The sequence below is a fragment of the Rhinolophus sinicus genome, chromosome 1 (assembly GCF_057876585.1).
Source record: "Rhinolophus sinicus isolate RSI-liver-muscle chromosome 1, RSI-T2T, whole genome shotgun sequence".
NCBI lineage: Eukaryota > Metazoa > Chordata > Mammalia > Chiroptera > Rhinolophidae > Rhinolophus > Rhinolophus sinicus.
Genome location: NC_142501.1, coordinates 111,749,697 through 111,777,333, shown reverse-complemented (window position 1 = coordinate 111,777,333; position 27,637 = coordinate 111,749,697). Strand labels below are relative to the sequence as shown.

Below are 27,637 nucleotides of genomic sequence, written 5' to 3'. Positions count from 1 at the left end.
ACTTTTAGTGCACACTCATACACGCACGAACAGACATAAACACAGAGTTCTGGTCCCGGAAAAGGAATCACGGAAGTGTTAAGAAGGGGACCGTAAGAAGTGCATGGCTCCGCCTTCTCGCCTAGGCGCGCACTGCCCCGGAAGGTAATCATCTCAGGCCAGGTCACCCGCAGGCGGGGGTTCTACGGGTGCCGGGAGGGAGCAAGTGCACGTCTACTTATAACCGCTAGGCGCGGCTCTCTAGCAGTACCCCCGGCTTCTCTGGAGACTGCTACTTCGGATTCGTGCTTTCTTCTTTCGTACCCCTTCCCAAAGGAGTACCCTTCCCTTCACCCCACACCTTGGAGTAGGTAATTGGGCGCGGGCCAATCACGTACAAGGTCTCTGGGGAAGAGGGAGGGAGCACATGTGGAGCGTGCGGGCAGCCACACGCGCGTGTCTCCGGGTGTGCGGACTGGGCTCGCGTCCCGGGCAGCGAGGGGGCGACCGCTGCGATGGCGCGGAAAGGAGAGCTAGTTCAGAGGAGAACCAGGGACGGGGGTAGAAGAGCCTGGGCTACTCGGAGTAGAGAAAGCAGGAAGCACCAGTTAAAGCTTAATTTGAGTGCAGTGGTTGAGGCATCTGCGAAGAGGGGGGGATGGTCCCTCTTTCTTGGGGGAGGGTTATGAGAGGGAAGGAGTCTCATCGGTATGAGTTCGACTTTGGAGGTACAAGAGGAGAGGTAAATTTAGGAGAATTGAGGGAAGGGGAGAGGTCTCTCCTTTGAGCAGCAAGTTAATTTATTCTAGCCCCGCAAAAGGAGCAGCCTGGAAAAGCCAGATTTTATCAGTATCCATGCCATGCTGGAATCAAAACGGAAAGATTCCTAGTTGAACTTTTAATATTCATTATTCCTCCTCCTCTTTGCTCCCCATTACACTATCACCTATTTTCTATACTCCTTCCCAAATGATGTATTTGATGGCGACTAGAAAATAGAATATTGAGGAAGTTCACGTTTGCTTTTTTCTTTAAAAGAAAAACGACTAGCTGCTGAGAAACACCTTTTAAATGTAGCCGTTGCAGTTTCATGCCTTGGGTTTGTCCCAGGCACATTTTAGAGTCTCCTTAAAATTGCACACTTACTGGTCCATCTAAGCAGTTTTAAATTGTAAAGGTAAGAACCTTTACAGGCCTCTTTAGAAAGATATTCATTCGAGTAATTACTAGATCCTCTGCCTATTTGGAGTTAGAAATTCTCACCACCACCCCCAATACGGAATACGCATTGTTTCATATTTTGTTTTTCTCCAAAATGTTAACTGGCTAAGTGGTTTAGTTGAGAGCATTGCTTTTAAAGATATATTTTCAAAGCAGAGGTAAAGAGAACATAATGTTGCAGTGTGTGTTGGGGGTGAGGTGGGGTTCATAAGTACCTCTGAGATCCACGATTATGCAATCCTTTCTGGTGAGGGAGAGGAAGAAGTAATATTCTCTATATGTTAGGAGAAATGGTGCCAGACTGCCAGGTTTAAGGGTGACCTAATGCCAAATGGAGCGGTCACTCGATCGACCTAGAAATAAAGAAGTTACAGCGAAGGAAATGTTAGCACTGATGGGGTGAATTTGGGTAAGGTGTTTTCTCTTGAAGATAGGAATCAGTAGATGTAGGAGAAAGTAGAAACTGGAAATACAGTCATTATGGGAGGACTAACACATTAACGACCCAGGAAACTTGAGTGTGTGTGGAGCATAGGTTGTTCAGTGACTTGTTAGCATTAACTCAGTGGATTTTACATAACTTGTTACACATTTAACCAGCATCAAATCTCCATACAAACATGCTCCAGTATTGTGAATGGATACAGCTAAGTTCACTTTTACTATTTTTTTAGCCACCATGTTTGTCTTTTCTTCACTTAGCCATGAAGTGTTTATATTCCTCAAGTTTCTTCAATAAAACCTTTACAACAATGGAAATACTTGCTTTTTCTCGTGCATGCCAAAAAACTATTGGTAGCCAAATGAGTGGGGGGAGGGTTATTGTGCAATTACAAATGAAATAATGAAAAACATTTCCTTCTCTGAATCAATTAACGTGACTAATCCTTGTAGGTTAGTATTTCCAACTACCTACTGGTTTTCTCCATTTGGAAATCTTGCCAACATCTCAAACTCGAGATGAACAACAGTGCACCACCCCTTTCTCCTCATGTCCCAATGTCCTAAAAGATCATCTCCTTGGAATTAGCTATGGAAACCCCTTCCCTAAATGCTGTTTTAGGAAAAGTAGTAAGTCTCACCTGCAAGGAATTAAATATTTTCTTGCCTCTGCTAGCACCCTAGGCCAAACCTACCATATCTCTTGCCTGGGCTGTTACAAGTGTTGCCAGAACCCCACTGTTTTTCCTTGAGTCCATCTGCCAGTGTGCACTGGCCCAAAGAAATGCACGAGCAGGAGTTTGCAGTATAGAAAAAAATAGTTGAATACTGAATTGGCCAATTCAGAGGAGAGCTTATATTCTAAATAAACTGACTCCCCCAAGGAATATTCTATAGGGCAAAATCACAAGACCTCGTGGGTTAGCGGTTCCGGGTCATGCTGGGAACTGATTGGTCGGAGGTGAGGTGAGGGTCCAGTGTCCCTCTGTCTGGTCTCATGGGAAAGTAGCCAGGGGTTCATTCCACCTTCCGTTGGAGGTGCTGAAACATAACTTAGGCCAAGATTTTACATTTAGCCGGCCAGCAGTCCCAACCTGTGACCCTGAGTCAGGTTTGGGCTACTGTCCTGCTGCTTGGGGGGGGGGGGGGGGGTAGGAATTGGTGATTATCGGGAAAGGCTAGGTGTCTGAGGGATAGAGATGATTTCTAGAGCTAGAATTTAAAACTAGATTTAATCAAAGTCATAAGGACTCGGTTTCACAAGAGGTTCTTTATTGGTCTCATTACTATGTTGCTGTAACCCATTAAATTTAAGGGTAATTACAGCAGTTCACTCTTGCTCAACCAGAACTAAATGTGATTATAAATCACCAAGTAGCATCATTTCCATAAAATGTTAGTTCCCTTCCTGCCTACCCAACCCCCACACCTGCCAGAAAAGTAGAAAAACTTTCAGTGTCTTCCCATGAACAAATCAAGTACAGGAAGTCTGCATTATCTGAGGATAATTGTTGTCAGCAAAGAAAAGCTCACTTCAAGTGAACCCTTGTGATGTGGATAACAATTTTACCATAAATGGTACAAAAGGACCGATAAAAATACCATCTTTAAAAAAAACAAAATTTAAATCTTATGATTATAATCAAGATTATTAAATAGAACTATACTCATTTGATTCTTTGTTCATTATAAGTCAAGTGGCTTTTCTGTGAAATTCTGGAAGAATTGTAGAATGGAATCTTAAATATGCCTAAGCATTTGATGTTTGACTTTAACAATACACTCATAAAGTTATTTTTGCAAACAGATCCTCTCCCACTTTATTTCTTTTGGAGTGCTTTGTTGATTTCTCTATCCAATTATTAAACTCATCCAACTGCCTGATCTTCATTTGTCAATCACAAGCCTTGCTTATAGTTTGAGCTCCGACATCTTTTATTTGGTTGAGAATAGATGGTGTTTACAGTATTCTACTTTGATCTGGGAGCAACTAGCCAACATAAAATTTCTTGTGATTTTTGCTTCACTTTGCAACCTCAGGAAACCAGCGATTCAAGTATCGTAATTTGAATAATGAGTGCTTTTGAGATTCTCAGTTTAATTTGAATCTTAACTCCCACTTCCCGCTAATCCAGCTGTTATTACTAATATTGAGATATCCAAGTTTGTGAAAAAGTAATCACTTATCTTCCTCCCTTCAGTGGAGAATTGTAAGTGCTAACTCCAAAGAGCTTACAGAGCAACAAGAGTTTGTGGCATGCCAGGTAGGGTTTGACGAGAAAAAGATTCTGAGATGTTGTAAATTAAAATTACAGCGCATGGAGAGTAAAAGAGACAACAGGCTGTTAATAGCTGTGGACCAGCTCTGACAGAGTGCTCCCATTCCTGTACATCTGTTGAAATTTAGGATTGATTTCCAGGTGCCTATTGCTGGGATTATCCAAAAGAGAGAACAGCCAGGTGCCATAGAACCCCCCAGAGCTTCCGCTTATTTACATGTGAATTTCCTGATCTGCTGCCCACAGCTAATCCACAGGAGCCACAGGACACTTCCTTGCAGACTCTGCTGCCTGTCCCAGAACTAGCCCCTTTTCACCTTCTCCCATCCCCTTTGTCTACAGCTAATGAAAAGCCTTTCTACACAGCTTACATCATTCTCTGCCTCCCCACCCCCCCGCCCATTTGTGGAAAACACTTGTGGGACTTTGGGGGACGACCAACCTGTTGTCTTTCCTAACTAGCCATGCTGCAGGTGGATTAGATTCCATACCCCAAGACCAGTCTTTTTCTGCTAGCAATGGCCTAATAAACCCTTTCTTTTAAAAAGACTGGGCTATGGAAGTTATTTTTTTTGTTGTTTAATAGGTTGTTGGGTGCTTCATTTGCCTGCAAATTTGGGGGAAGGAGGCAGGCATCCAGTGGAACGGAGCCCTTGGAGATGTGTTTGCAAATGTTAATATCCATTGTAAGGGGTTTTTGGAGAGCCAGGGGAGGAAAAGCTTGAGAACCACAGGGCTTGCAAACTGCCCTGTAATTCCTCAACCCTTCCCCCAGATAATGTCTATGCTTTTGTTCCTTGATTCCTTCTATTTGGAATGCTTTCCTCGCCTTCTTGGTCTGTAAATCTGATGTTAATATCAAACTGTCATTTAAAAATCTTCACAATTTGCCCTGCCTCCCACGTGGATGTGATTTGCCCCTCCTTTAAAGCACCCTGCTATTACATTATCTCTACAGCAGGCATTTCCCCCTCTGGTTAATTGCTAAAGTGTAAGGTCCCCAAGGGGAAAGATAGTTGTTGGTTTGCACTTAGTATATGCTGAAACATTTCAATTGTTTGTGCTTACAAAGCTAGTTAGAGACTCCTGCCTCCCACTGTACAGGAATTCTAAATCCCTCACATATTCCCTCACTAGGGTCTTCTGTGCCCTGGAAAAATCATACATCTGACACACCATAGACTGTCAGTGTTCAATCCAAACAGTTAAAATGGCTTACGAGATTGAAACAGTAGAGCACTATGTACCTGGGTTGTGTTTTTAAAAAACAAAACAAAGCATTACTACCTTAGCAGCCAAATGTAGATAACCTTAGATAACCTTAAATTCCGGCTAATGAAGTGGAAAACATTCAAATTAAACTTCATAAATCTCAAAACAGCACTGAGTCAGTTTAGGAAAGCTCTGGCGCAGTAACGGAGACGGCTGTGCGGCATGGAGTGGAAACCTTGTTTGCTCCTTCTTCAGTGGTTACTTGTAGTGACTGGCCCCCAAACTGCACCATTTCGCTTGTTTCTGAAATGGTGCTGAAAATGATATTCTAACGTTTCAGGAGTATTTGGGAGGTGCTTTTATAGTCCTGAGCATTTGGGGACTACACAGTACAGAACATACTCTTGAATCACATTTTCTTTATTCGCACTGTCAAGAGATTGCTCCAGTGTTGCCCCTTGGGGCTGACTGCATTACAAGAAACCCTAGAGAGGCCCAGCCCTGTCTGCCACTTTCCCTTTTGTCGTTCATGCCTTTTGGCTCTCTAACATTCTAATCCGTATGAAACTGTTTATACCTTCACATTTGCCTACCCAGGGTCCATCTTTTGATTAAAGACTGTTTTGTAATTTGAGTTTAACTTGGTTAAATGAAGAGCAGATGAAGAACAATACTTTTTTATCTTTTTGGTCATCAACAATCCCTTTGAAAAGCTGAGGGACGATATAAAGATAGAAACCTAGGGGGGCGGGGAGGGGCAGGTGTCTAGCAGATAACTTAAACACTTTAAAGTTTCTGTAAATCTGAAGAAACGAGTTTGCTCTTAGCCCCTGAAGATGCCCCCACGGGGGTGGCGCAAGGACTTGAGTGCCCTAACACGTGTGACTGAGCCTTTGGAGGCTCTCTGGGAATCCAGACCAAGAACCCTTGTCATAGAGAATATTAGTGACTGCCTAGCTCTGCCTTCGGTGTTTCTTGGTGGGTCTTGACAGCTCTGAGGACTGCAGGTCTTTTCTTTTCAGCAGTTTGGGTGTGTACAGAGAGATACTTAGGGTCAGAGTGTTACTTTTTAAAAGGAGAGGTGAAAATCCACTTCATCTAAGCATCCTGTATCATTCTGGACACAGTATGCTGTGACATAGATGGGGTTGCTTGGTTGCCGATGTTATTTTCTCATAAGTTAGAATTAAAAGGGGGGAAATTTTCCTTCTCTGATGTTAATAGAAAGGAATGGACATCGAGAAGATAGAAGTCTTAGATAAAAGTTATTTTATGTGGGTATAGAACACACAGGTAGAGACAAATAGCCAACCTCTGGATAGTTTTCATCTGGCTCAGCATTCTGCTTTGATGATGGTAATGTAAACTATTTGTCTAATGGAAACCAATGCCAGTTAATAGTTGACTTAGTAAATTATTATCTGGGATACTTTCAAAGGAATCACTGCCTGCTTTCTTACGGTATATGCATGTACTCGTCGTCAATGCTAAATGTCTGTCTCCACATATCAAAATATCCACGTAGCTTCTTTATTACTTTCAAGCCTCTGTTCAAATATCACTAAATAAAAGGGGGCCTTTTCTGATCACTGTAGATTAGCAAGCCCCCACCCCCATCATCTTCACTCTTCTTTTCCTTCTTAATCCTGCTCCATAAAATTTAGTAACTTGGCATAAATCGTCTGTCGTTCCTTACTTTTTCTCCCTTTCTCCCCACCAGAAAGTCAGCTCCGGGAAGGCAGGGCTTTTCTTGCGCCAACTGCTGTCTTTCTAATACCTAGGATGTACTGTCCTGTTCTGTCCTGTACGGTGGCTCTGCCACCCGCTGCTTTAGCCTGATTACCTAAGACACTTGATTGGTATTTGGTTTCTACAACTATTAATATGCTTCGTGCATACTTCATGGTTTAAATGAGTGTGAAGCTGTACAGACATCTCTTTCTCTCTTCCTCATTAAGTGGTTCTTCTTTCTTTAGCATACAGTCTTTTCTTACCTAAGGCCTCAAATTTTGCTTCTTTGCCAAAGTCCTTATTGGAAATTGACTTCCTAGGTTTTCCCATAATCTGCAAGCAACAATGTTGGTAACATTTGAATAAAACATAAATACATTTAACTTTACGACAGAAATACATGTTGAGCATCAGGCAGAATATATGTGATGTGACAATTAAGTTCGTGAAGTTGTTGTAACTATGTTGCTAACCTTTCTTAATGTCAGAGGGATTATTCCTTATGACTTTGTACCAACTGGACAAACAGTTAACCAAGTTTACTATTTGGAAGTGCTGGAAAGGCTGCATGAAAAAGTTAGACGACCTGAACTTTTCGCCAACAATTCATGGCTCCTGCATCACGACAATGCACCAGCTCACACGGCACTAGGGTTTCTAGGCAGGAATTCCCACCCATTCTCAGGAATTTTTTTCCCTTTCCTGTTCCTGAATCCTGAGATATAAACTGTTTTTTGTTCTCCACGATGAATCGTTTCCACAAAGTGACAGCCGATACTACCAACCACCTGGGGTCAAGGAGCTGATTTTCCTCCAACTTTTCTCGGGATTCAGGAACTGGAAAGCGAAAAAAATTCCTGAGAATGGGTGGGAATTCCTGCCTGGAAACCCTACACAGCACTCTCTGTGAGGGAGTTTTTAGCCAGTACCCAAACTGTGGAAAAAATCTATTGGAACACCCTCCCCACTCACCTGATCTGGCCCCCAATGACTTCTTTCTTTACCTGAAGATAAAGGAAATATGGAAAGGAAGACATTTTGATGACATTCAGGACACCCAGGGTAATACAAGGACAGCTCTGATGGCCATCCCAGAAAAAGAGTTCCAAAACTGCTTTGAAGGGTGGGCTAGGTACTGGTGTTGGTGCTTAGCTTCCCAAGGGGAGTCCTTCGAAGGTGACCATAGTGATACTCAGCAATGAGGTATGTAGCACTTTCTCTAGGATGAGTTCGTGGACCTAACCGTACTACCTCGTACCCCCAGAGGACAGCAGAGTGGTCGCGTGGCTCAGCAGCGCTGGGCATCCCTAGCCCACCGCGGCCAGGACAGAACTCCTTGCCTAGTCTCCTGGCTTTGTCAATCTTTTCAAACCAAAGTGACCTTTAGCTACCCACTATCCTGAACATTTGCCTGTTGGGGATTTTAAGACTGCAAATGTGGTGGTTGTTGAGATGTAATTCACATACCATAACTCACCTTAAACTGTAAAATTCAGTGGTATTGAGTATTTTCATAAGATTGTGCCACAATCACCACTACTTAATTCCAGAACATTTTCATCAAAAAGAAACCCCACACATGCCCATAAGCAGTCCTCCCCACAGCCCCTTGGCAACCACTAGTCTGCTTTCTGTGTCTGGATTTGCCTACTCTGGACATTTCATGTAAATGCAACTTTGTAATGTTTGGCCTTTTGTGTGTCCCACTTCTTTCTTTTGAGTTTCATTTATGTTGTGGCATGAATCAAAACTTGATTTCTGCTTATGGCTGAATAATATTGCATTGCATGGAATACCACATTTTTTTTATCCATTCATTAATTGATAGACATTTAGATTATTTCCATTTTGGGATCATTAGGAATCATACTTCCATTAACATTTCTGTACAAGTTTTCGTGTGAGCGTATGTTTCATTTCTCTTGGTTATACACCTAGGAGTGAAATTACGGGGACCTGTGGGAAGTCTCTGGTTAACCTTTGGAGGAGCTGCCAGACTGTTTTCAAAGTGGCTGCACCCTTTTACATTCCCACCGGCCGCGTATGAGGGTCCCAGCTTCTCAGCATCCTCACAAACACTAACGTCTTTTATTATTATACCCATCTTAGTGGGGGTGAAGTGGTGTCTCACTGTGCTTTTGGTTTGCCTTTCGTTGAGCATTTTTTCGTGTGCTTATTAGCCACTTGTAGACCTTTGGAGAAACGTCTATTCAGATCCTCTGGCTATTTTCATTTAGGTTATTTGTCTTTTATTATTGTGTTACAAATTTTTTACATATTTCAGATACAAGTCTATCAGATTTGCAAACTTTTTTCAGTTCTGTGGATTACCTTTTGACTATCTTGATGGTATATTTTGAAGAACAAAATATTTTAATTTTGATGAAGTCTTAATTTACCTTTTCTTTGGTTGCTTGTGCTTTAGCTGTCAACATCTAAGAAACCACTGCCTAATCCAAGATCATGAAGATTTACGCGTATGTTTTCTTTTGAGAGTTTTATAGGTTTAGCTCTTATATTTAGATCTTGGATCCATTTTGAGTTTTTATATATGGTATAGGTAGAGGTTCGTTTTCATTATTATGTGTGTATCTAGTCCCAGAACAATTTGTTGAAAAGACTATTCTTTCCCCCACTGAATTGTCTTGGTACTCTTATTAAAAATCAATTGGCCATAATGTATGGGTCTAATTCTGGACTCTGAATTCTGTTCCATCAACGTACATGTCTAGCCTTAGGCCAGTGCCACATCATCTGATTACTGCGGCTTTCACAGTAAGTTTTGAAATCAGTTGGTGTAATTCTTTTAACTTTGTGCCAAGATAATTTTGAAATTGAATGTAACTAACTTAGTCCAACACAGACAAGTAGATGAGCTATTACTCTTCAGAACAAGTATAAGCAGGCCCCACACTAACTTAATTCTTAGGAACAGAATGACTATCTAGACTTAGCCAGCCAGATTCACTTTATTCCTTCATTTCTTCAGCAGTGACTTTAGGGAATTTTTATAGCAGCATACCTGAGTAGTGTTGAATGTTGGACAATGTAAAGAAAGATCTAGTGTCTAGGCAATAGTTTTGGAAATCATTTCATCCCAAATGGGAACAGGGATGGTAGGGATAGGACTCTTTCAAGAAATGTTTGAGGTAGCTTTTTAGGACTTGTAATGTCAAGGTTATGGTTGGTAAAGAATGAGAGGTTGGAGATACTTATATTTCTAGCTTGGGGATGATGGGTAGATGTAGTTAGAGTAGAATGCAATGGGCTGAGGAAAGATGCACAGTAGTATCGTCTGTTTCAAGAAGTCCAGCAACGTTGGAGGAGAGAACAGGGTTATGAGATGGTTGTTTGTTTTGTTGGTTGTGTTTTAGGATGGGGGAAACTTGATGTTTCAGGTGAAATTTGGAGATGTGATGTGTAGTTTACTTGTCACTGTAGGTCCCAGAAGGACAGAGCAAAGCCTCTAAGACAGTTGTGGGTAAGAGAGGTGATGATGTTTGGTGCTATATTTTCCCAGGAGCTAAAAAGTTGGGAGTTAGGGTGGGTTAGGCAACGGTGGAACTTAAGAAGAGTGAATAAGGAACTTAAAAGGTTGGAATAGCCACTGAGAGATGTAGGTGAAATAACAAGGAAAAGGAAAATAGGAAAGAAAAAGATAAGGCAGAGGACCAGTCTAGGAAATCCAACAGCTAAATATCAGTCCCTGAAAGAGAGAGCAGAGAAAATGGAGGGGAGCGAATTATCAGTGAAATAATTTCCCCACGAAGCAGCACAGTCTGAAGTTGCCAGAAGGAAAGGACCCACTTGACGACCCACTACAGTACAATCAACATGAAGATGTGAATAACTATAAGAGTCCAGAGAAAGAAAACAAGGCGCAGAGAACAAGGGTCAAGAACCAGGATGGCTTCAGATCTCTCAACAGCAACACAGGAGGCAAGACAACCGAGCATCGTCCCCCGATTTGTGATAGAAAAATATTTTCAGCCTTTAATTCTATATGCAGCCAGATTAGCAATCAACTTTCAGATAGAAAAAAGATGTTCAGATGTTCTGGGTACAGAGTAAGGGGATTTAGCCAAAACAGAAGAAAGAGTAGTAACGAAGGACAAGTGGGCCGGGGCCAGGGCCACTCTTCCACGCCAGATCCTGTTGTGCTGATAACATTGTGCACAGCTGTGGCTTTGATACGTTACCTTTGACATGAATGAGCCACAATAATGTGAATGTATTTACTTGCCACTGAACTGTACACTTTCAAATTATTAAAATGGTATATCAATTTGCAAGTTAAATAGAAAGATAGATGGGAGATAGAAACAGCCAGCCCACACACTCAGAGTTGTAAAGGGTTGACGAGGGACAGTAGTTGGGGGGGGGGGGGGGTGCGGGTCAGGGGAGTGGTGTACAATCTTTGTACTGTTTCCCCTTGGAAAGTTTTTTAAATTCAGAATCAGAAAATCTAAGATTGTATCCGGAGTCCTAATGTGTGCGCGTGCGTAGTAGGAATGTGCTGCCCTGGGCTGGACCTGACTGGGATGGCTTTCCGTTCTTCCCTGGATGTTTCTAGGGCCTTTTGTGTACTCTTCTCCCTGGCGCACTTCTCCCAGATCCTCACATGAGAAAAGCAGCTTTGATGACAGATTAGTTTTTTACCATTTAAGTGTTGTAATTAGTGGCCTATGAACAACTGTTTCATTCAGAAAAATAAACGTAGCCTAAATAAATCTCATTCTCTTACAGCGTGACCTTCTTCCCTGAGGACTGTATAAAGACTTAACTAGTTTGAAAATGGATAACCAAGAACCAACGGATTCTTCTCAAAATACCAAACAGTTTATTATTTCAGAGGAGGTATAAATTGTTTTTCACTTCCCTTCTCCCTCCCCACATAAAACTAAGTTTCAAAGAAATGTATAGACTGTGTTTTCAAATGACTGTTTTTAATTCTTTTTTTTTCAATTAGTTTCAGGTGTACAAAGCAACATACTAGTTAAGACATTTAAACCCCTGATAAAGGGATAACCCCCCCCCCCCCCGCCAAGCTACTACCTTACACCTCTGACATCTTCTATAGGTGTTAACAATACCATCGACTATCTTCCCTATGTTGTACTCCACATCCCGTGACTATATGTACCTATATATTTAGCTATAGTTGACATTCAGTATTATTCTACTTCAGCTTTGGACACAGTTTATGAAGTGATCCCCCTGAGAAGTCCAGTGCCCATCTGGCACCTTACATGACCTTTACAGCATTGTTGATTCTATTCCCCACACTGTATTAACTACCAGTTTGTATCTCTTAGTGCCTTCAGCTTTGTCACCCTGCCCCCAACCCCATTTCCATCTATCGCCCTGATGGATCTAGCACCTACCTGGCACCACACCTAGTTAGTACAATATTACTCACTATATTCCTTATGCTATAACCTACACCCCCATGAGTACTGTGTAACAACCAATCTGCACTTCTTAATCCCTCCCCTTTCACCCATTCTTAACCTCCTCCTATCTTAAAGAAGTCCCTCTAAGAGTCCTTGTAATACTGGTTTGGTGGTGATGAACTCCTTCAGCTTCTTCTTGTCTGGGAAGCTCCTTATCTGTCCTTCAATTATAAATGACAGCCTTGCTGAGTGGAATAATCTTGGTTGTAAGTCATTGCTCTTCATCACTTTGAATATTTCCTGCCAGTCCCTTCTTGCCTGCAAAGTTTCTGTTGAGAAATCAGCTGCCAGTCATACGGGGCTCCCTTGTAGGTAACTAACTGCTTTTCTCTTGCTGCTTTTAAGAGTCTCTCTTTGTGTTTAAACTTTGGCATTTTAATCATGATGTGTCTTGGTGTTGGCCTCTTGGGGTTCATCTTGTTTGGGACTCTGTGCTTCCTGGGCTTGTATGTCCATTTCCTTCACCAGGTTAGGGGAGTTTTCTGTCATTATTTCTTCAAATAGGTTTTCAGTTCCTTGCTCTGTCTCTTCTTCTGGTACCCCTATAATGTGAATGTTGGTACACTTGATATTGTCCCAGAGGCTCCCTAAACTCTCCTCAATTTTTTGGATTCTTTTTCCTTTTTGCTGTTCTGGTTGGGTGTTTTCTGCTACCTTCTACATCGCTGGTCGGATCCTCTGCTTCATCTAATCTACTGTTGATTCCCTGTAATATAGCCTTTGTTTCCATTATTGTATCCTTTATTTCTGAGTGGTTTTTTTCATGGTTTCCAGCTCCATTTTTATGAGATCACTGAGCATTCTTATAACCAGTGTTTGGCACTCTGCGTCCTGATAGATTGCATATCTTCGTTTTGCTTAGTTCTTTTTCTGGAGCTTTGTTCTGTTCTTTTATGTGGGATCTGTTTCTTTGTGTCCCCCAATTTATCTGGCTCCCTGTGTTTGTTTCTATGTGTTAGGTAAGGCTGCTATGTCTCCTGGTCTTAGTAGAGTGGCCTTATGTAGTAGGTGTGCTGTGGGGTCAGTGGCACAGTCTTCCTGGTCACCTGAGCCACGTGCCCCAGATGTGTCCCTTAGTGGGCTGTGTGTGCCCTCCTCTTGTAGTTGAGACTTGGTTGATAATTGCACATCAGTGGGAGGGACTGACCCTGGGCTCACTGGTTGTGAGGACTGGGCTTGACTACAGGGGAAGAGCTGTTGTGCAGGGGCTGATCCTATGGAGCACGATCTGCCTCAGCAGGGCCCTGGTGCCTGGCCAATCCACCTGCTGGGTGCATCATACTTGGAGGCAGCTGGGTGATGTTGTAGCTCGTTTTAAAACAGGACACTGGGGGTTCCAGCCCAGGACAACCTTGGAAGGGATCCGCTGTAGATCTACTTCAGCCACAGCCGGTGCCCCACCCAGAGCCACCTAGTGGGAGCCAGAAAGGAATTCGCAGATGGCTGTGGCCCATGCTGTGCTTAGAAGTGCCTTGAGAGGCCAAACCTCGAACCAAGGTCAGCTGCCACTAGTGCCGGCTTAGGGCTCCTCAGCCATACATACCGGACACACTCAAGCCAGATGCTGCTTGTGTGGGTTCCAGGAACCTTTGAGAGACCCTATGAAAGTCTGCAGCTGGAGCCGAGGCAGGCACCTGGAAGCAGCCTGGGTGTGCCTGAAAGTTGGGCGGGGCCAGGTCTCAAATCACCAGGGCGGGATGAACAAACAGCAGAGACTCAGAATGGCAGCTTCCTGTGTTCCTAACCGGGAAGAGGGAGGGCTCAACAAAGAAGCAGTGGTCTCCCCCAGCTCCCCCGTCCAGAAGAAAGCTGCCTCTCCAGCCCCCGTCCCAAGCCAGACAACTCATTTCCCCACCATTTGTCCCTGCCACCTTTCCAGCTGCTGCCCCAGCGCTGGAGCTCAGAGCAGGTGATTCCATTGGTGGAAAAGTCTGTGTGTGGTCCCTTTAAGAGGGACGCCTGTGAGTGTAGCCGCACTGTCTCACTCAGGCACAATCTCCACTGGTTTTCACAACCAGAAATTATGGGGACTTCTCTCCCCAGCACTGGAACCCTGGGCTGGGGTGGGGCTGGGATCTCTTACTCCTTTAGGGGATTGAGGGGACCCTCACAGCGGAAATAGCCCTCCCGGATTGTTAATGGTCACACGTGGGTGTGGGACCAGCCCGTTCTGCGTCTCTGACCTTCCTACCAGTCTGGAGGTGGCTTCTTCTGTGCATCTTTAGTTGAAAGGCTTCAGTTCAGCTGGATTTTAGGTGATTCTCAATAATGGTTGTTTTGTAAATTAGTTGTAATTTTGATGTGGTCGTGAGAGAAGGTAAACGCAGCGTGTACTGTGCCATCTTGGTTGTCCCATCTCTACTTCTTAAGAAACGGTTTTTAAACATTGTTCCTGCTCCCTTTTTAGAACTCAGGGACATTTTGCTCTTGTGTGGGAGCCGTAGTGTTTCCCTCTCAATTACTTGTATTGGTGAAATCGAGACTGTTTTTAAAGTGGATTTTAGCTGTTGATATCAAAATTCTCAAATTTTATTAGAAGCTTCCCTGAGTAGAAGAATAAATCATATGTGAGTTTTAGGGCTTAGACACTTCATACTTAGGTATCACATCTTAATTAGCTGTTTATGGTCTCACTATGTATGAGAACAATAAAAACCTAAATTCTTAGATGTAGTCTACATTCCAGAATTAATGTATGTCTTGTATGTTACTCAGTTTAGCTTTTAGAGGCTCTTCCTAGGAACCACTGCAATGGATACATTTTAAATCCTTCATCTTGGAACTCTGATCTTGACACTTTCCTGCAATTCTTTTTGATTTAAAAGTCTTTCCATGTTACCTGTGAATAGGTCTGCTGGTAAGCATCAGGTTGCTGCCGGTAAGAAGTACAAGGTCCCTTAGTCAGAAGCATCTACTGCTTCATAGCCACAGTGACACCTTCCTGTTAGTGCAGCAGGGTGTCATGGGCAAGTTAGTCCTGGTGACCGAAACTCCTCACTGTCTAGGCAGAACGATGCTGGGGTGCCTCTCAGATTGGGTGGGAAACCCAGGTGACATTATGGGAAGTCTAGTCACTGGACGTGGTTTCCCCATAGGCCGCTTTCTTGTGTAGTCGCTGACAGTAAAATGCCACTGATGAGTTTACATACTAAACACACACCTATGCGGCCAGACCGTGAGGCGCCTCCCAGAGGACCCCCTCACTCCTTGTACTCCCTAGTACATACCCCTAGTCTTCCTCCCCACCCCACCCCCAACAGGTTTCTGCTCTCATTTCTTTTCACCTCTCAGTACTACCTCCAAAACTCCACAAACAGAAGCAGAACCACCCTTCAGGAAAACACGTTTTAATACGCTCAACTGAAAACTTGGACGTGAATTATGGGAAAATAAGCATGATAATTGGGAGGGCCACATAGAGAAAATGTGTGTGTGTGTGGGGGGGGGGATCTAAATAAAAAACAACTCAGTTTGAAAGTTTCCCAGTTTATCATCCATCTAATCTCCTTTTAGTTAACTGCAGAAGGAAAATGGGTCAAGCTTGAAAAAACAACTTACATGGATCCTACTGGTAAAACAAGGTAACCTATTTTTTTCTTTTGTAAAATGCTCAGTATTTGGGTTCTCAGGGTCTCTATTACTGTTTGGTATAATTTTGATATTTTCCTCATTGTAAACGCTATCTTAAATTTAAAAAGTCTAATTTAGCTGTTTTCAAATTGTTAGAATGTTTGAATCACTTATAAGCTCTGAAAAAATTACATTGTAAATTTGTTACAGTAATTAGTCAGAAATCTATTTTAACACCATTCTGCCCAAGTAGATTAGTGTGAACCTAAAGCTTTGGGGACAAGCCTAATTTAAGCTGATAAAGCAGCAAAATGATTAACAGTACAGGTTGCTTCCTTCTAGGTAAACCAATTCTAATCTATAAATTAGAAGAATTAAAGAGGAAACATTTCTGGGTTTGAGGTAAAAGTTATATGCTTATATCTTGCATGTGGAAACGTAAATTGGAAAAGAAAACATTTTGTAAAGCATTTCACAATATGTATCATATGCCATAAAGATGTTGTGTGAGGGGAGAGTTTGGGAACAGGTCACCGTGGGGCCTGAGACTCTGCTAAGAAAACTATTTGGAATCAGATTTAGGCCTGAAAAAGGTTCATCAAAACTTAAAAAGACGAAAATAAATTGAAAGCAACCTGAACATTAAAAAAAATAGAGAAATAATTGTTATAGTGTATGCATTTGGTAAAATCTATGCAACCACCTACAAAGCAGATTATGAAGACAACCTAGCAATATGAGAAAAGTTAATGTTTGATAACAAAATTCAAAATTGTATGTATGCTTTTAAAACTCTGCCAAATAATGTGTAAGAAAAGGCTAGAAGGAAAACTGTAGAAAAATGTTAATGACAGCTGTGTGATTAACCTTTTTTCTTTTATTTTACAGATTTTCTGTTCAGTAATTTTTTATATTAAATATCAGGAAAAAATGTGTTAAAATAGATTAAGCATTTACTTAGTGAAATATAAAAAATAGAATGGAATGAGAAAATATGAAAATGCAACTAAATGTAGTATCTTAATTATATGATATAAATTAATATAAAAATCCCATTTGCTAAGTGATCAAATAAGAATAGAGTTTCCTTGTGAGGAACTACTTCTATCATCAAAGCTAAAGTACATGGACTTGCCAGTAATTTAAACTTTTATATCTACTAAACCAGCAAAAATATTAGTAAGGCCCAATGTTGGAGAACTATGGGAAACATTAAGATATTATAACACCATTAAATTAAAACCCCCAAGTGAGAAAGCTAAGCACACAATGATCCATCACCACAGTGGAAGAGTATAGCTATTATTTATAGTGAGATTGATGTATAGAACTAAATATGAACTAAGTAGGGATTCGGAAATGCAGCAAGGCCCACGCCTTAGGGAGCACAACATGTTCAAATGTACTTCTTTTTGTGAAAATACAAACAGATTAGAACCCAACCTGTAGTGATATCATTTGGTTCTCTTCCTTATAATGTTTACGTTTATAACACAAAATAAACCCTTAACACTAGCTAGTCTAAGGAGGACGTGTTGGTTCGCAGCACTTGTCCCGTCGCCCGACTCCTTCCCTTCCTTCCTGCGTGTTAGGGGTGTGCAGCGGAGTCATTAGGGGATTATTTGCAAAACACCCACTAGGTGTTCCCTGCAGAGCGTCTGCTCCAGTACTTTGGGAGCAGGTTCTAGAGTCCACCCAACTGCCCTGCTGGTTTGGCCTCCGTATGTTCACCTCCAGCTCCTCACATAGGTCTTCCTCGCAGCTCCAAAGGGGTCTTACATGCAGCATTAACATGTCACACAGAATGTCAAGCTTGGAAGGGTGAAGCTCTACTTTACTGTAGGCTGTGATTTATAAATTTATAAAATGTTTCATCTATTATTTCATATAAAAGCATGTACATAAGGATACAATAGCAGCTAGAGAATCCTTTGTTCCACCGTCGTATTCCTGAAAGAGGGTACGGAATTAATCTTACAAGTGTAAAAATAGGCTGGCAGTACAGCCCTTTACTGACATTCAGGACAGAAGTGAAGTCATCGTCTTCTGGCCCTTCCTACCTCCTGTGTTGGTTGACTAGAGGGAAGAAAGCAAAACAGACCTTCCTATAACAAAGACTAAATAATAGAGTAACCTAACTAGAATCAGAATTCTAAAGCTACAAGAGGCTTGTGAGATAACATACTCTTAACTCCCTAGTTTTACAAAAGAGAAAAGTCTCAAGGTTGTGGCTATGGGGTCAGCTAGTAGGCAAGTGGACACTAAGATTTTCTGACTCAGTCCAGTGTACGTCTCTCTCTGAGTCCCGCTGAGGAGACTGGAGCTCTCACGGAGCATTCTTGTTCTAGTATTTCTTATAAATGCATTTGTATTTTGTTGCTCATAATTGCTGGCTCGTTACTGCTTATTTACCTCATCATAACCACTATATTGATGCTACTCTTTCTGTCTCCCTTATTCCTAGTGTATTTGGGATGGGACCTTCAGTGCTTTGCCCAGCACTGTCTTCTTCAGTCTTTAGGACTAACCTTAAGAGGCAGCAGAGAGAGCTATATCAAAGGTGTTTTGTCTCTTGCAGTTTGTATTACTGACTTATCAGAAGTGCTTGTTGGTTGGCTTCTTGCTACTAACAGGAATGTCGGCAGCTGTGAGTTGTCAAAGTCTGTTTGGTTTTCACAGGTTCATTTTGACATATTTGCCCTGTAAAATTTGGGTACAATACTGAAGTATCTAGTTTACAGAAAGTTATTTTAAAACTAGATTACATTATCTGAAATTTTGGGTTTTAATAGAAATGTGGCAAGATCCAAACCCGTTAAGGATAAGCAGATAAAAAGCATAGGAGGGTTCCCCCAAGTAGTACACCTTATACTCACCGTTACTGTTGGGAGACACACGTTGACGCATTTCTTATCCCAATCCCCAGAGCCACTCAGATGTCTCCTCTTGGATGCAAAATTATTTGCTTCTTCACTCCCACCTCTTAGCACTGCTTTCTCCAGGTTGAGGAATGAGAAGGTGAAGGGGGAGTTGTCCCTCATGCCCTCCCCCTGGAAACACAAGAACTGGACTTTCCGGGCAGCGCTCCCCCGGAACAAATAGCTAATCAGCATGATGCCATAAAAGGGATCAGGGACCGGCTGTCACTCATCTCACTCTTTCCTCCAGGGACATTTTCTCCTTTAATAAGATGTCACACACGCAAAGAAGAGCACTCTCCTAAATTTCAGAATTCCTCAACAAATAAATGGAAAGGTCCTGCTTTCTTAAAATTGTGTATTTTAGGTCACAGACCTTAACATCTGAATTGTATAACTATCTCACCAGCTCTCATTATGCAGAATCCCCTCTGGAATTTTCGCAGGGGCGTATTGTATGTCCACTGCTGAACAGCCTGGAAAGCTGTGATCACCAGCTGTGCTGTTCCCTGTAGATTTATGGTCCAAACTGAAGAATTTCTCCAGTTACTGATTTGAAAGGCAGCTCAAGTGACAGCACCCAGAGGGCTAGATGTCGGGTAGCAGCTTTTCTCTGGTAATTTTCAGAAGCTGTAGGACAGCACAGTGGGTTGTGTTGACCATTAATTGTCATTAGTACCTTTGCATGCTTTGCATTTGTAGAGTTCTGGCTGTACACTCAAAACCTAAGAACATTCTCCTCTTCAGCACTAATGATTTTGTTTTTTCTTCTGACTGAACAGAACTTGGGAAACGGTGAAACGTACAACCAGGAAAGGACAGTCGGCTGATGGTATGGGTGCAAACCTATTATAACCTCATAAGGGAAGTTAGCCCACGTTACTCGGCTGTAAGGCTAGGTGCAGGGTTTTTCCTTCTACTGTAACCAAGACATCAGAGCACTTACCTCCAATTATGATCTTTTATCTTTAAATCTAGTATTCTTTTCTGCAATGCTCTGTAACTAAATCAGCTTTCTTTATAAATAACTTCTGGAGCGTGTTATCTAAACTCCGGACAGTGTTTTTGAGGGGAAGACATATTTATAGCCAGACACAAATCAATAATTTGAAGCCACATACTGTGTCTTGCTATGCTATGACTTTAGAAATCCTTTGTGTTCTGTTCAAAGGATCTAGGTGGGCCCTAGTTTGGAAAACTTATTTGCGCTGAAAAATGCTCTTGACCACTTGCTTTATATGTTGATGAGGAAATGGAATTAGGAAACAACTGTTCATTCAGTTCACTTTCCGTTCCAGCTGTAAATGCTTTGACTGCAAAGGTCCCAGAAACAATTCTGAAATTCACCTCTGGTCTAGGAGAAGTTGGGTGACGGGTCTTTTCTTGTCTTTCCCTTTTTTTTTTTTCCCCATTCTGTTCTGATTTTTACTGCAAGCAAACAGAGTAGCTGCCACAGCTGCTGCTTTTCCCTGCTGGGAAAGTTGAGAGGGTGATGCAAATGCCCTTCCTGGGCAGTTTGCTTTTCCCTAGAACTGAGCGGGGTTTTGTTTTAGGGCCAAGTAACATATCACTTATTTATAAACATGGAAGTGTGACTATTTTTTCTTTAATTACGTTTTTAAGTGAGAATGACTTCCGCGTTAACTAACAATATCGTGGCTTTCACCTTCCTATTGGGAATGGCAAACATAAGGTAGACTTCGAATGCCACACTTCTTAAAATACAGGGTTTTCGTGAGATTGTTGTAAGCAGATTGCTGGTGTGACTGAGCTTTCATTAGGACTCTCCTGCATCTTATTTCCTGGCGACAGGTGTGACAATTATCCCGGTACTGCAAAGAACTCTGCATTATGAATGTATTGTTCTGGTGAAACAGTTCCGGCCACCCCTGGGGGGCTACTGCCTGGAGTTCCCCGCAGGTGAGTCACCCAGCTCGGAACTGGGCTGTTTCTTGGGACCTGTCATTCAACGCCATTTTCTCTGTCCATGGGGTTCCAAGTTCAACAGAACCCTTTCAGCAGTGAGGCGCCTCCAGCCACCTCAGGGACCGTCACCCATGGAGGCGATCCAAGGCGTGTCACAGCTCACCTTTTCACGCCACCTGCCCTCCTCTTTGTGACATTCTTTCTAACCTCTCTGAGAAATTGCTTTTTCCCTCATCTGTCAACTTATTTCATCTTCTATCACTAGCAATCTGCCTCTGACAAGAAATTTGCAGTAATAACTAGGCCAGACTCTTAACTCCAAAAACTATCAATGGAATAGAGAATTTTTTTTTTCAGCTGTACAGTAAGTTAAGCTCTCTAGAATTTATGCAGTGTGTTGTTATAGGACTTAATTGGGTTGTTACCATCAGGAGAGATTAGATCTCATTTATCATTAGTGGTTTAAGTTTTGTATTTTTAAAGTCCATCCCATATTAATATATAATTAACTTTATTTCCTTTCTTATTTACTCGCTATTTAACTTTAAAAGTAACTGAAGGGGCGGACGGATGGTTGGGTAGAGCACATGCTCTCAACAACAAGGTTGCCGGTGCGACTCCCGCATGGGATGGTGGGCTGCGCCCCCCACAACTAGATTGAAAATGGCAACTGGACTTGGAGCTGATGGGTCCTGGGAAAAACACACTGTTCTCCCAATAAAGTCCCAGAAATACACACTGTTCCCCCAAAAAAATCCTGTTCCAATTCCCCAATAAAATCTTTTTTTAAAAACGTAACTGAATAGCCGGTATTTCACCTTTTCTTGGTAATTTTTTATTCCTTTCAGGAAAGACTCCGAGTTGCTACTGTCCCTCTCCCACTTGGACTCTCTTCCTCATCACAGTATCATGGTGGTTCCCTAAAGCCCACCAGCCTTCAGCTGTCTTTTCTGTTCTCCCTCCGAGGTGATCTTCATCCTGGCATCTCACTACCGGGCCTCAGTATTGTTCTGTGAGGGAGGAAGGCAAGATAGGTAACACTGACCCCATCTTAGGAGGAAACGGGAAGTAATAGGCTTCCGGTGCTGTCGTCACACAGCTAGGTCCAAAGCCTGGGCCACTCAGCCACCACCAAGCCACTTGTCCTCCCAGGAAATATGTTGTCCGGGCTGTAGAAATCATTAGTGCTAAGATGCTCGTGAAAACCAATCTAGGTCTAAGGACGATGAACAGACAAAAGCTATCAGAACCTACTTAATCTGCCTAAGGTTTTATGCTTTTACCTTTTTTTTTCTATAAAAGTGCGAAACCTCAGTTTTACCAGTAAGACCACTTCTCACAATCCTCTGATTCTTCTCACGTAGCTCAGCAGCAGCTATGTTAGAAGAAGGAGAGATTCAAAGAAACGTGGGTTTCCCTCTCCCGCCTCACTTGAACTTGAATTCCCAGGTCTCATAGATGATAACGAAAGCCCAGAGGCAGCTGCTCTGCGGGAGCTGGAGGAAGAAACCGGCTATAAAGGTGACATTGCTGAATGGTCCCCAGGTTTGTATTGCTTTCCAGGGGTGGTGCATGTGGGGGCAAACCTAGGAAAATTAGCCAAGCAGTGGATTCTTCTGTTGTAAAAGCATTGCTTCTTGGGGTGTTCTTTATAGTCAGAATTCAGATGTCTTTTATTTTGGCTAATTCCCTGAAGAAAAATCATAATTAGATTTGGTCACCATCTAAATGTGACCTTACCCTCCCCTCCCCTTGACAGCAAGTTTGAGCAAGAAAGACCTGAAGTTGGAGAATTATGAAATCATGTTGCCTTCCAGAGTTCCCCACGACCTGAACTTTATTGCATACTCACCTCCGGCTCACCCATCATACGTCATGCGCCTAAGACTTTTTTTTTCTTCATGTGAAAGAATTTTACATCATGTCAGTACCATCTCCCCTCAGGCTTACCGAAGTTTGCTCAGGAACTTTGGGGAAGATAGGGATGCTGGCTACATATATGCTCTGCAGTCCTCCGGCCTATACTAAGTGGCGGGTAGACTGGTGCTCCTGCATCCATTCTGTTACACAGGAATTAGGAGCTGTCTTCTTCCGAAGGCATTTAAGTCATGACACAAATGACCTCTGACTGGTGTCTGTAAAGATGACCTGTTGCTTCTCTCCGTAGCTGTATGTATGGATCCGGGTTTGTCAAACTGTACCACACACATCGTGACAGTAACTATTAATGGAGATGAGGCTGAAAATGTGCGACCTAAGCCAAAGCCTGGTGAGTGCACTGGCTGTTTAAGGGCTGAACGGCATTGAATATTGTTACCTTTGCTAGTAACTAGTTTGCTTTTTGACTGGTTAAAAGAGTAACAGTCTTTTGCAGATGCTTCCTCAGTATTCTTGTCTATTTTCATAATCTTGTGTATTTTAGCATTTTTCTTTTACCACTTCATTGATTTTTATGCTTTCTTTATATAAAATATTAAATTACATATTTCCATATTTTCTGTATGGAGTTTATTCTTAGTAATATGAGCTACAGGCCTACATACTAAATAGTAAACAATGAAAATCTTCAAAGTCATTCTGATATCTGTCTTCATATATGTAAAGAATGGCTAAGTAACTGTTACAGGACAGCAGCTCATTAACTATTCTTATTGAGTTCCCTACTTAGAGAAGCTTTTTGGAAATTCTTTGCTCTATAATATATTTTAGCAAGTTGGGATTCAGAAGCTTTAATGCATGTCCGTTCCATGTCCTCACCCACCCCTTAAAGGTGTTGCTATATGCACCACAGAAAACCATGTGTGCGAGTGAGTCTTCCAGTTCTCATCTTCCTTAGTTGTTCCTAAATGTTTTGTACCCCATTGCAGCTGGTTTTAAATGCTCAATTTTCAAACTAGCAAACAGACATATAAAGGGCAGTTCCTCAGAATTACACAGAATCATCATATGATCAGGTAATTCACTCCTAGGTACATACCCCGTGTACTCCTAGTTACTGAAAGCAGGGGCTCAGATACGTGCCCACGCACGTTCATACGGCGTGACTCATTCCCCACAGGGGGAAGGGAAGACAAAATGCAGTATTCATACAAGGAATATTCAGCCATAAAAGAACGAAATGTCTGATACACGCTGTAACTTGAATAAACCTTAAAAACATCGTGCTAAGTGAAATAAGCCAGATGGGCAAACACTGTGTGATTCTACTAGCATGAGACACCTCAGGTCAGTAAATTCCCAGAGGCAGAAAGTAGAACGGAGGTGCCAGGGATGGGGAAGGGAGCGTTAGCGGGCTCCACATTCCTACTGGGATGACGGAAACGTCCTGGATCGTGCTGATGGTCACACAACGTGAATGTATTTAATGCCAATGAATAATACCTTGAAAAATGGTTAAAATGGTAAATTTTGTGTCTTGTATATTTTCATACAATTTAAAAATACATAGATACGTATGACAGAATATGCTTTAAATTTTGCTATCAAACATTTGATTTGGAGAACGATGATAACTTTGTACTATGGAATTTTTTACTGTGTATACAAATTAAATTAGTAGAGACCCAGGTTTCTGTTAAGTTCTTAGAGTCTTTCTGAAAGGTCCTGCACAAAAGACGCGTGTCTTGGCATTGCAGGCCCTGCTAAAATGTCCTCCTTCTGTTTCTTTGCAGGAGATGGAGGTATGTTACTCAGCTTCCATTGTCTGTCCACCGCTATGGTTTGGTGGAGTGGTAAGGGCTATGGGCCTTTTGTGTTCTTCTGGTAGGCTCTCCTATTTTTCAGCTTTGTTTTCACTTGCATTTTGTCTATTTAGAGTTTATGGAAGTAATTTCCTTACCAAAGAATGACTTGCTGAAGAGACTTGAAGGTAAGTATTCTTAAGATTATTATCTAACTCTCTCTTTTCCCCACCCATTCCCAGCAAAGGGGTACTAAATAGAATTCTGTGTCTTTCTATTCTTTCTCATTCAAGTCAAATACATAGCAACTACTGTAAAACTGCATTTGACCAATAATAAATAATTGTCCTTTTCAGGTGGCATAGAGTCTGAAAATATGAGTAAGACATTGTATCAAGTGAAAGCTTTCAGCAGAGGCTCTTTCCCTATACAAGTCCAGCTTATATGCCCTCTGATTAGCCAGAACTATTTTATACTTTAAATCTTTAACCCATGGTAATACAGAGGCGTAAGGAGCTCTCTCTTAGCTATGCTGGGGTGTTAGATGGTTCTTTGTGCAAAGTGTACATTAGAGGAGAATTGAACAGTATTCCTTCTATAAATATAAATACTGAGGTATCTACTCTACGCCAAGAGCAATGTACTGACACAATGAACTACACTAACCAGCAGTGTGGCCCTTAGTAACATGTGGTTAGTGTGTCATCCCTGGCCAGGGATTCTGTAGTAGGTTATGTGGACAGATGTCCCTGAGAGAACCACTAGGATGGAGTGTACTGAAGACAGGACCAGGCCCGTCACGGAACTCCTCATGCCGCTCGGTAGGTCCACATTCACTCATTTAATTTTTACTTCAAAAATTAACTTGAAGCATTGTTGGACCTGGAGCTTTGAGAGCAGTCTCTCTCTCCCATAAGTACCGGTGGCTTCCAGTTCTGTTTTCTTTTCTTATTTTTTTTAAATTAAAGTTTATTGGGGTGACAATTGTTAGTAAAATTACATAGATTTCAGGTGTACAATTCTGTAATACATCCTCTATAAATCCCATTGTGTGTTCACCACCCAGAGTCAGTTCTCCTTCCATCACCATATATTTGATCCCCTTTACCCTCATCTCCCAACCCCCACCCCCTTTACCCCCCGGTAACCACTAAATTATTGTCTGTGTCCATGAGTTTTTGTTTCTCATTTGTTTGTCTTGTTCTTTTGTTGGTTTTGGTTTATATGCCACATATCAATGAAATCATATGGTTCTCTGCTTTTTCAGTCTGACTTATTTCGCTTAGTATTATAATCCCAAGATCCATCCATGTTGTCACAAATGTTCCTATATCATCTTTTCTTACTGCCGAATAGTATTCCATTGTGTATATATACCACAACTTCTTTATCCATTCATCTATCGAAGGACATTTTGGTTGTTTCCATGTCTTGGCCACCGTAAATAAAGCTGCAATGAACATTGGAGCACACGTGTCTTTATGGATAAATGTTTTCAGATTTTTGGGTAGATACCCAGGAGAGGGATTGCGGGGTCATATGGTAATTCTATTCGTAATTTTTTGAGGAACCTCCACACTGCCTTCCATAGCGGCTGCACCAGTCTGCATTCCCACCAACAGTGTATGAGGGGTTTTTTTCTCCACAGCCTCTCCAACACTTGTTACTGTTTGCAGTTCTATTTTTTAATGTCTGTGTTGTTTGTGTGAAAAGTAAAGTGGATCTTTCAATCAGTGATTTCAGGTTCCCAGAAAGTTGCCATTCCTACTGTACTTTTTAAAAAACTGGATCTGAGGTAAAAACCACCTCCAGATTCAAAGTCAGAGTTAGAAATACTCATACTGAAAAGACTCAGTCATTTATTAGGCATTTACTCAGAGAAGCGTGGCTCTCAGTAACAGACACCGTTAAGTTAAAGTCTGATGTGCCTGCCCGGATTTGAGCTCAGCAACCGTGTATTAGGTCCAGCTGAACAAGTTCCACGGCCTCTAAGCTTTTCTCATGTAACAGGAACAACAGACAGCCCCTATCTCTGAGGAGGCGTAAGTAAAAGAAAATGGGAGAATGTTGGCACATAGCGCTTAAATGTCATATGCTATATCTTTTATCATTTTTTATATTAGGAAAGTATTCTTTAAAAAAAAAAAAACTTTCCCTCTCCTTTCCACCTAATTAAACTTCCCTTCTGGCCTTAGAAGAGGGGGAGGCATATAGAGAAGGCTATATGGGGGGAGGAGGGGTAAAAGCCAGTTTTCCTAGACTCAAAATATAGTAATCAAGTCATTTCCTCAACAAGTAACATTTGAGAAGTTGCAAAAGGTATTTGGAGTTCAGTTTGCTACAAGAAATAGCTTTCAGCACTTACCAAGCCCGTTGTTCAGGTGAGTAGGACATAACCCTGCCTTCAAGGATCAAAGTGTCTCTGAGCCTGTTCTAAATGAGTAGCTTGAAAAATAAGAGACAGATTTGAAGTCTGATAACTTCCATCTGAGCGAAACGGAAGTTGTCGTTAAAGCCCTTTGTAATAAGGTTCTGAGATGTCATCCTTTGTAGAATTCAAGACCTATCATGCACACAGTAGTTGAGTGTGGAAAGCCTGTATTCCCTAGTGGTGAGAAAGACACGTGAGTCTCTGTCAGGTACTGAATAACCAAGCACAGTGTCAGAGTAGCAAAACCCGATAGTGAGCTACAAATGTACCAATTGGATCTACAAAGCTTTCCTGTTTTAACAGAAAATCATCATCTGTTATATGTGCTCGTCTTTCTTCTTCCTTTTTTCTTGTCTCATGCTGGAAACATATGTAATCCTTTATTCTTCCACTAGAGTAAGAGCTTTGAAGGCAGAAAATACCTTGTTCACCACAGTATCACCAGCATGTAGCACAGAACTGGCACATAGGAGGTGCACAGTAAACACTGATTGAATAAGAGCTACTACCCTTTAGTGGCATCGCTGTCTGACATGTCTCCTTTGCTTCCTCTAGCTCTGGTAGCTGAAGAAAATCTGATAGTGGACGCCAGGGTCTATGCCTACGCTCTGGCACTGAAACATGCAAATACGAAGCCCTTCGAAGTGCCCTTCCTGAAATTTTAAGGCCAGAGGACAACGGCCATGATTTTGTAAATGAGGCCCCCAGTCCTCCTCCACTAAGACTTTGTATTCAGCTTCGTTTAATGTAGATTTGAAATGAGCTTTTTCATAAAATAAAGGCAACAAAAAATGCA

At 41.9% G+C, this 27,637-nt stretch overlaps 1 protein-coding gene across 5 annotated transcripts; it reads left to right on the top strand.

Annotated features, from left to right (window-relative positions):
• The first annotated feature begins 7 nt into the window (after window positions 1–7).
• NUDT5 (nudix hydrolase 5) lies at window positions 8–27,637 on the top strand. Of its 5 annotated transcripts, XM_088802377.1 has the most exons (11): window positions 187–346; window positions 11,610–11,720; window positions 15,830–15,897; window positions 18,351–18,446; window positions 19,587–19,636; window positions 20,617–20,724; window positions 22,180–22,275; window positions 22,898–22,999; window positions 24,402–24,410; window positions 24,545–24,598; window positions 27,397–27,637. In XM_088802377.1, the coding sequence occupies exons 2-11, from the start codon at window positions 11,658–11,660 to the stop codon at window positions 27,504–27,506; spliced, it is 756 nt and encodes a 251-aa protein (XP_088658503.1). In that variant the 5' UTR covers window positions 187–346; window positions 11,610–11,657; the 3' UTR covers window positions 27,507–27,637. The 5 variants fall into 5 exon arrangements, with proteins under 5 accessions (XP_088658501.1, XP_088658503.1, XP_088658492.1 ...); XM_088802372.1 differs by lacking the exon at window positions 27,397–27,637 and adding an exon at window positions 10,637–10,802 and having other exon boundaries at window positions 197–346; window positions 24,402–24,597; XM_088802373.1 differs by lacking the exon at window positions 27,397–27,637 and adding an exon at window positions 10,637–10,802 and having other exon boundaries at window positions 197–350; window positions 24,402–24,597.